General features: G+C 32.2%; 1 protein-coding gene across 7 annotated transcripts in view; it reads right to left on the bottom strand.

Moving 5' to 3' along the window:
• Nucleotides 1–8350: 8350 nt before the first annotated feature.
• Nucleotides 8351–10648, bottom strand: part of LOC121378326 (unconventional myosin-XV-like) — a 164235-nt gene continuing 161937 nt past the window's right edge. For all 7 annotated transcript variants that reach the window (XM_041506439.1, XM_041506441.1, XM_041506442.1 and 4 more), the window contains 2 exons: nucleotides 10041–10175; nucleotides 8351–9365 (listed from right to left, as the gene is read on the bottom strand). In XM_041506439.1, the coding sequence (XP_041362373.1) occupies nucleotides 9273–9365; nucleotides 10041–10175 (228 nt within the window). In that variant the 3' untranslated portion in view covers nucleotides 8351–9272. The remainder of the gene's footprint in view (nucleotides 9366–10040; nucleotides 10176–10648) is intronic.

Raw genomic sequence — 10648 nt, 5'->3', positions numbered from 1 at the left:
TCAAATGTTTGGCTACCAATAGTTGATGATTAAGAAATCGGTATGCTCGTGTTATTAAACCAAGGGAACTTACCTTTTTGATTTTGGAGAGCAGTAGTGCACTGGATTTCACAACTTTTGACTCTAATTCTGATTATTTGCCAGATGTGCCAAACATTTGTAACTATCTGGATACAGAAAACCCCAAAACCTCAACTCTAGTAAAATCCACAATAACAAAGATATGCTTGTATGAATACAAAACTTTATTTTTGTGTTATAAAAATATATGATGACATAACACAGTTATATCTTATACTCTCAACATAATCTGATTGCACATAAATATATACTGTAAATGTTTTATGATATAAGTATATAAGCAACAATTGTGGTATATTTATTTAGCTCTATCCCTGCCAAATAATTTATTAAAACCTTTTTTTTTTTAACTTTTCTTACGTCTTAAATTGATAAAGTTGAATGTCTTTAGTCGACTGATGTTTTTAGTTCTCTGTTTCCTTAATAAACATTTCACATTATTTCCATTCAAATTAAGCCTTTTTTTTTTTACTTTTCTTTCATCTTAAATTCATAAAACTGAATGTCTTTAGTTGACTTATATTTTTAGAGTTTACATTTATTTCCATTCAAATAGGATTTCCATTGAAATAGGATTTCCATAAGGCCATTGTTACAGGGAGAGAGCTAACAATAATATATTTTGCGTGAGATTACAAAGAAGCTACAGCTTTACTAGATTACAAATTGGTATTTAAGAACAATGAAAACTGAAATTCAGTTACAAGTAGTAAAAGTTGAGTTGCACTTTATTTGCATATTGGCTTAACTTGCTCAATGTTAATTTAAGTCCATAATAAATACAGATGCTCACTGATTGTAATTACTCGAAGGATATAACCAGGAATGAAATGGCTAAATTTGTTAAAATAAATATGTGTTAACTGTAGCCATTCCAGCCCTCGTAATTCCTGTTTAAAAGTAAGTTTGTAGGTTTTTCAGATCTCTTATTAATTTTTCACAGCTCATAAAAGTGTAACTCATAATCGACTACTTTCTGCTTTCCAAAGAAGCAGAAATTAATAATGATAATGCATCAATTTTTAGTAATGTAATTTCTTTTCTCGGTAAATTGAGAAGAAAAACAAATGACATTTTAATAAGTTATTTACAAACTCAAACCTAATTATTTTGTTAATACATCTATAAAAAGGCCATCTAGTGATCTGGTGATTTTGTGTAATGATTTCTAACCAAAAAATCATGAATTGTGTAATCAAACATGGAAGACACTGGTACAAATACAACAAAATATTCAATAAATTTAATATGTAGTACTAGGTAAAAGGCTGATAGATTGCTGAAGGAGAAACTGAAGCTTGTTTTGGAAAGAAAGACCACAGAATGTTCCCAAAATTTGGGGAAAAGGAAGGAATGTTTCTATACATAACAGTTAACAGCATTTATTTTGAAAGACATTATTGCTACTGACAAATTTCACAGAATCGTGTTTTTAAATACATGTATATATAAAACAATCTTTGAACATGGACATTGTTCAGCATGTTTGTACATAATATTCCTTCTTTGTCAGCACTTCTCTGTTCAATATTTCTTACTTCTACAATCTAATATTTGTAAAAAAAACAAAAAAACCCAAAACAATCTTAGCAGAATAAACCACATCGCAGTTAAAGAGAAGTATGTACATGTATACGTTGTATCCTTTTCAAACTACATATATCATCAGTATAGCAGTTAGTTTCAGTAAGCGAACTTCTTGCATAAATTTATAAATTTTAATATTTATTACCAGTTTAAAATAATACTGTTTTTGTTACCAATTATGCAGTCTGTATGTATAGATTCAACACAGTCAATGTATATTAACCAGTTTACTAAATCACTTCTTATGACTAAAATGTAAAGTGTTACATTGATGACAAATAAAAATGACACTTTATTTTCAGTTTATTCTGTGAGCTATTTTATTGTCTGAATCATGAACTTAAGTTTTCAACAAATTTTCATCCATGCATCATCTTATGGATTTAAATATTGAACTTTTAAAATGATTTCAGAAATTAAGAGTCTTCTCTCATTCAATACATCTGGTACATAAATTAATTCAGAATATTGTGAATGAAAGCTGCCTGGGCTGTTAGGGTAAAACAATGAAATTACACAAACATATAACAGATTTACGAGTGCAAATTAATATAATTTCCATCACATTCAAACAGTCACATGCTTGGATCAAAACCATACCACCTACATGTTGATGTATTGTTTGAATAAATGGCGGTTTAGTGTACAGTTGGCCAAGATATCGGGGGCAGCTGTAGGATTTTCCTAGGCAGAGGGTGCAATGTTAAATAAGGCTACCCTCATGTATTGTATAAAGTCTTTCTCTAGAATCAACCAGCCAATAAATATATGAATCTTCTCCACTAAAAATAAATGAATTAATTATATTTATACTTTAAACCCTGGATTTTGGGGGCACTCTGAAGTTTTGAGAGAGGGGTGCACACCACCAGCCTCCCCATGAATCCACACCTGAAAGTAATGATTTTGAGATTGAGCGATATGCTGGATTTAGTATGAAAAATCAAGTGTATGTTTGACAAGTTGATAGTATGCACAGACAAAGTATATGAATTCAGATTTGTGCAATATACACATGAATGCAGATTTATGTGATATACACATATGAATTCAGATTTATGCGATATACACATATGAATTCGGATTTTTGCGATATACACATATGAATTCCGATTTTTGCGATATACACGTATGAATTCAGATTTATGTGATATACACATATGTAAGAGTATGGTCCCAAAGCATGTAGCAAAACAAAACTATTTTTTACATACAAAATAACTTTTGTGGTTGAAAAAATTCAAAAAACTAGAATTGAAACAAAACAAAACAATAAACAGAACACACAATATAGTGTAAATATAATTTGTTGATGCAAGCAGCATTCCATACTGTTTTGGGTTTGGAAACCTACAAAGACTAAAAGTCCAAAAATCCAAACCATCCCAAGTTGTTCCTACATGTGAGATTTGATTATACTGTATGCATATGGCCTCAGACCACAATTAATTTCGCTATATGTTTCTATATAGCCTTAGTGGCTATAACATTTTTATTAATATCAGCAGGCCCGTGAAGTTTTGTATGTACCTTTGCCTGCATGGGGGACACATACCCTGAAAAGGACAACCCCTGTTGTCCAGCTCTTTCTCCCAGCATATTGGTTTAAACAGACACACCCTCTAAACCAGGCCGGAGTACACCCATTTTACACAAAAAGCACTACTTTTGCATGGGCTGGAATTACCACAAACAAGTCTTCAATGTCAACAAGTTACACATGTTTACAAACTACATGCTATCCCCTGTCACTTCAGTCAAACAGTTGCCACTTCATAGCTGTCTGCCATGAAATAATCACAGTCAAACAGCAGACTACTTGCGCGGTCAAACTTCCGGATTTTGGACAACCAAATGGGAAGATAACTGTAATCTGAGGCCTATCAGTCAATTTTTCCCCCTAAAAACTGGCCCACACTAATGCATTCCAATGATATACATATTAAAGCAATGCTCGGTAAGTATCGGTATGTCACCTTTAAACTGAGAGTATACAGAGGCTGTGTTAAAACACCTACCACAGTGCCTTGCCATGGCCAATTTTAGCAATGGAAACTTGAGGGACACCAACTTCAAAATGTAATAACTTTATCAAATTTTGGAATTTCTTCATACAATGAGCAGCTATTTTTTCTTCTACATATGTTCTATCTGCACAGTGTTGTCTTGGAAAGATTTTGAAATATTTAAAGGAAAAAAAAAATCAATCATTAGATTTTACTTCATTGTTAATGAAATATTAAACTTAAATTTAAATTTTTGAAAAACAAACAAATCTAAAACTGTAAAATTTTGCATTTTAGGTATGATAAGTGGAGGCTTAGTAAAGATATGGTGACTGAATTCATGATACATTATTAGAAATGTGTCAGAGGGATGGTGAAAGTCACAAAATTGGGGCCATTTGCAACAAATGTTTACACACTAATTTCAGGGAAAATTAGACATGATAGGCCTCATATTCAATTTTGACCTGCTGTATTTACTTAATCTACTTCATTTACTGTATTAGACATGTAGCCACTTTGTAAAAGGCAAAACAGTCCATATAAATGCATATTAATATGAATATGCCCTACAGATATTACTTAGGTATACACCATAATATTTTTTTTGTTGACGACAACTTTGAAAATGAAGATTTTGTCACAAAATGCTGATATAAATCCTACCAAGAGGTACTTGCACCATATTTTTCAGTTTCCAGTGATAACTGTTAACAAGTGTAGTCATGTGCCAGTGTCTGGGATACCTCAGTGTAGTATTTCTTGATTGGAAAGATGTTTGTAGTAATGACCACTGAATATGCATTATGGATTATTCTGCCATATGTATTACAAGCCAAATGTTAACCTTTTTGGCACATTTTCTGCAATAAACTTGACAAGTATACCAGCATCTGATTACTGAACACAATAAATACATTCAGACAGCATAGAATATTAGCCTATTAGATTTTCTAAGGATAAAAGACCATTTTTGAAAAATGACTGAAGTGTGTAATTTACATAAATGTAGGTGAAATGTATTATTAGAGTACTTAATCTTGTTAAAAACTGTATACTATCTATTTAAAGTGTTTAATTACATTTAGTAGTGATATATTCATTATATTTAGATCTTCTGTCCAATTGCAATAATTGAGAAACTCATTAAAATTCAATATGTAAAAGAAATTAAAATCTCAATATTGACTAACAAAATCCAACTTTTGCTCTTTTTTACCAAATTATTAGCTCAAAACTGTTAAAAAACATTGCAACAACCTGTAGTAACATCAGAGGTCATTTTATGCTATTTTGGAGGATACTGAAATTTAAAAGTTGAAAATTTTAATTTTAATTTTTAATAAATTCAAAAAAAAATGTTTTTTAATTTAATAAAATATTTAGAAAATAAATAAATTAGTTTTCATATTCCTTGTGGTATGCACAATCAGTCTGTGTAATTTCACCTCTCTGGTTATAATACTTTCATCAGAATCAAGCATTTAACCGGTGTAATGTGTGAACTATATCAGGCCTCAGACCACAATTAATTTCGCTATATGTTTCTATATAGCCTTAGTGGCTATAACATTTTTATTAATATCAGCAGGCCCGTGAAGTTTTGTATGTACCTTTGCCTGCATGGGGGACACATACCCTGAAAAGGACAACCCCTGTTGTCCAGCTCTTTCTCCCAGCATATTGGTTTAAACAGACACACCCTCTAAACCAGGCCGGAGTACACCCATTTTACACAAAAAGCACTACTTTTGCATGGGCCGGAATTACCACAAACAAGTCTTCAATGTCAACAAGTTACACATGTTTACAAACTACATGCTATCCCCTGTCACTTCAGTCAAACAGTTGCCACTTCATAGCTGTCTGCCATGAAATAATCACAGTCAAACAGCAGACTACTTGCGCGGTCAAACTTCCGGATTTTGGACAACCAAATGGGAAGATAACTGTAATCTGAGGCCATATGTATGCAAGATATGGTCCGGACAAGGATTTACTGTTATGTGCAGTAGACCGCGAAAAAGGTCACATTGACCTAGTAATAGCAGGAGACACATCACCATCCCAAGTTGTTCCTACATGTGTGGTTTGATGGTCCTGTATGTATCTGTATTCAAGATATGGTCCAGACAAGACGGACGGACGGATGGACAACGCCATACCATAATACAACCCATAGATGGGCATATAAAAAAGACTAAGACTTGTAATAGATCATTCTGTTAAAGAGTGTTTTAAAAAGTCACCAACAGTTGACTAAGTTAAAGGAAAATTAAATACATTATGGGATGCAGCATCAACAGACTATTAAATGCACTGAAGTGCAATGTGTCTTGCATGTCATGTGACATGACAAAAATGTGATTAACTTGGCATTTTTCCATCCTAGAAGTGACTCGAAGCAAAACCTTTAACACAAGCTACCTATGAGCAAACAGAATGGGTTTCTTTTTCAGTATGTCTTACTGTCGATTGACCTAAAGCAAGGGTAGATTTAGGGGCTGATCTGGGATCCTCACACATCCATTTTGCTAAAAAAAAAAAATTGCATCCTACGTACATTGTATAAATCAAAATTTACAACTGCCAGGTGTGATACACCAACACTGACTTTAACCATAACAGTTTTGGGTCATTTAAAAGACAAAAGAAGGCAATTTTTTCCCACTCCACCTGTAATGTTTATAAAAATGTTTAATAACATGTTTAAAAATGTTTAATACAATCCCTGTTGTCAGCCCCTTATGCATCATATAATTGTAGAATGGTCCCTTGTAATAAATGAATTTCAGTATTGGTACTTTTTAAAATAATTTTAAAAATGTGTGTACATGCACACACACATGGACAGTCACATCATTGCATTAAATAAACGCTATTTAAATATAGGTATCAGCACTTGTCAAGTATACAGTATGTATAGGCACTTAAAGCATAACATAACTAAATAAGATTCCCTGCATCTTTTTTATATATATATATAGATCTAATGCATATTTTTATAATCAGCTGTGCTTTGCCCCCATGATATAGTCCTACACAAAATAGTAATAATGATAATCATCTCTGAAAATATGAATATATATATATATATATATATATATATATATATATATATTGTGTATACGCATAGTACAAAATCAAAATGTACAGAACACATAAACACTTTGATATTATGCTCTAATGTAAATAGTTACAACATTGTAAGTTGATGCACCCAAGCTTACAAGGGTAACATTGTGAAACATTATATTACAGATAACAATGTAGAACACTTGGGTTACATGGTGAAACACTATAAATTATATTGGAACATTTAGGGTTACATTGAAACTACAGATTATAATGTGAACATTATAGTCATACTGGGAAACACTGTTAATTACAATGTGGAACATTAATGTTACACTGAAACTACAGATTATAATGTGAACACTGGAAACTATTAATTACAATGTGGAACATTAATGTTACACTGAAACTACAGATTATAATGTGAACACTGGAAACTATTAATTACAATGTGGAACATTAGGGTTACATTGAAACTACAGATTATAATGTGAACAGTCATCTGGAAAACACAATTAATTACAATGTGGAACATTAGGGTTACACTGAAACTACAGATTATAATGTGAACACTGGAAACTATTAATTACAATGTGGAACATTAGGGTTACATTGAAACTACAGATTATAATGTGAACAGTCATCTGGAAAACACAATTAATTACAATGTGGAACATTAGGGTTACACTGAAACTACAGATTATAATGTGAACACTGGAAACTATTAATTACAATGTGGAACACCATTAGGGATCACAATACATTAGTCATTTTAAATAATATGGTTACAGTAATCCGTGCTGTTATTTATAAAAATGTATTGTTAGGGTCATGACTGACATTCAAACTACATCTATCAGTTTCATCACCCATCATCAATAAACACCAAGTTAAAGAAAGCTTATGTGAATTATTTTCTGTCTTTTTTTTTTGGTAGAGTAAAAACCCAAAACCTTATGTATTTACTTACTGACAAAGAAATTTAACCTCATTCTGCCTTCTATTAAATCTCTCCACTCAGCCGTTCAAACTAAGATCTCCACGAGTGCTCAAGTACTCTGGCATGGGCCGAGTCTAGCAAGACTAGTCCATTCACAGGACTCAGAGTACCAGTGCAAGGAAGAAGACTTTCATTTAATTGTATTTTTTTTAATGTTATTTTGCCATATGCTTGCTGCCGGTTACATTACAGGCCTATGGGACATGGAGGGAAAACATAAGGCGAATGTGTGGAATGCAATACAATAGCATAATTTGATATCCATAATCAGCGCTGGAATTAAGATGCGTAGTGCTAGTTTATTCTTAGTCTCATTATCATCTGGTGTAAGTGTCGAGTTTAACCCTCGAGTACTCGAGTCCTAACTATTTTGGACTCATGGATGCCCTAGTTGAAACGTGTTCCAGCTGTGAGCTGGTACTAGGGTGTGAAGCTAGTACCCACCAGTCTTATGGCCCATGACTTAACCACCAGGTTAATCCGCAAGAGACGGTTTTCTCTTGCCAAGTCTTGTCTACCTTACTATATGATTTGAAAGTAACCTAGTTTTGTGCAGGGTTTTTTCATTTTGAAAGCTCACAATTCACATGAAAATTTGAAGATGTTATATATATATATATATATATACACATGTGTATATATATATATATATATATATATATAGCTTATAATATTTATATATTATATATATAACATAATTATACACCCATGCCTGCTATAATTATGGGAACCTTAGACAATAACCCCCTATGTATAAAGTCACTTTAGATATGTCCTTTTCATTCACAAATATTTTACCACAATATATATATATATATAGTTCAACTATTTACATTTTCATAGTGTAATATTTTGAAGTACTGTAATGAGTCTCCAAACATTTCATTATAATATAAAACAAACAATCTACAAAACAAATAAGTTCATCTAAGGACTACTAGTTGATATGTATAATTATATAGCTTCTTGCATATTAATTTGTACAACCTGTAAAAAAAGGGGGGTGGGGTATGGTGAAAGTGGGGATTAAATACATATACATCACTGTTGGTTTATCTTCTGTATTTCATTATTTTGGAATCAATGAATCCATTTCATGTAAGATTCCTTCCACAACTTGTTCTGTCTGGAATGTATAAAGATGCCATCATTTTGTTTATATACCCGAAAAATATCACAAAAGTTAGTTTCTTATCCTCTCCAAATTTGCTGGATATTCCAAAGTCACATATCATATTTTCCTCATTCATATATTAAACATAAAACAAAAAGCACAATTGTAAAAGAGGGAAATATGAAAAGATTCACTTCATCTTAAAAACAATTATCTTGTCAGAGTATCTTTAGAAAACATTTTTATGTGTGTTTTGGTTTTCTTCAGATAATGTATAAACAAATTTTATTATTTTCAGTCACTAACTATTTAAACATTGTGTATGTTTGCACTTCTTATAGAAAACAAATAGTTTCACTTGTTTTTGTGACAAATCTGAACATTTCACAGTTTTGTTTCCATGCTAAGTTTAGTTCTGTACTGGACTGGGCCTGTCGGGTCGTTTGCGGTACTTGTTGATGACTTGCATGTACTGACCAATCAAATTGGAGATATCTGATCCCTGTGAATGAAAAAATTAAGTAATAATAATAATAAGTAAATAAAAAAAAAAAAAAAAAAAAAAAAAAAAAAAAAAAAAAGTACTTTGCTATATTTTATTACATTTGAATAATAACTTTATGAGTGATCTAAAATAATTTCCTATGACACTAATAACATTGATTTTGTTATAATATAATATTTTAATCATAACTGTTCATAATAATGTCAGTATAAAATAAGAAGCACTTCTGGGAAAAAACTAATTTTTGAGAATTTCTATTGAAGTTACACATTATTAACAAAACATGTAATAAATCAAATTCTTATATGTTAATGACATTTCCAACAAATAGGTCCCAAATAAGTGCTAGCTACACTGAAATTCAATATGACATAATTTTAATCAGTGTTTTCTGTGATTGACTAAGGCCTAAAAAAAATATGTGTGTTTCAGGTTTCATCCTTGAAAAAACATATGGTAGGTAGGAACTTTTTTTTTTTAAACTTAAAAAAAAAAAAAAAATCGAACCAAGAAACCATAATCAGCCAAGGTGTTTCAAAAGATTTCAGAGTCGCTACATAAAATTAGGGTAAGTCGGGGAACCAAAAACACATACATTTATTTTATGCTTAATGGCAACTTTATGCTGCATCATTCTGTATTTACTTTTGCAGTCAGTCACATATTACATACCTGGTCAGTTTCTATTCTTAGTATCTTCTGAATCATAAGATTTCCAATCTTCATGTCCAAGTAGTTAACGTTGTAGTCACTACGGTAACGCCGTGTTGATAAAATCTCACTAAATGGATGTTGCACTAGTGTTTCCTGCAAAGAAAGAAAGAAGAATGTCTGAGTATTTAGTATCTTTTCCAGTTGACAGACTGAAGCAATCTGACTGGATTATATTATTTATTTTAACCTGATTTTCGCTATTCGCTATTTGAAGTTCAAAAACACTGTCCCTGACACAAACCTCAGCTGCATGTATCTAGGTGGTCATTTCATTTCAACTTATTTTCGTGCTTATATCCAATTAAGGTTCAAGCACGCTGTCCTGGGCACACACCTCAGCTATCTGGGCTGTCTGTCCAGGACAGTGGGTTAGTTGTTAGTTGGTTAGTGGTTAGTGAGAGAGAAGAGGGTGTAGTGGCCTTACACCTACCCATTGAGCCCTTAAGAACTCGCTCTGGGTTGGAGCCGGTACCGGGCTGCGAACCCTGTACCTACCAGCCTGTAGTCCAATGGCTTAACCACTGCGCCACCGAGGCCGGTTCTAGGTGGTCTGTCAAGGAGAAGGA

This window comes from Gigantopelta aegis, chromosome 8 (assembly GCF_016097555.1).
Source record: "Gigantopelta aegis isolate Gae_Host chromosome 8, Gae_host_genome, whole genome shotgun sequence".
Taxonomy (NCBI): Eukaryota; Metazoa; Mollusca; class Gastropoda; order Neomphalida; family Peltospiridae; genus Gigantopelta; species Gigantopelta aegis.
This window is presented reverse-complemented; position numbering and strand designations above follow the sequence as displayed.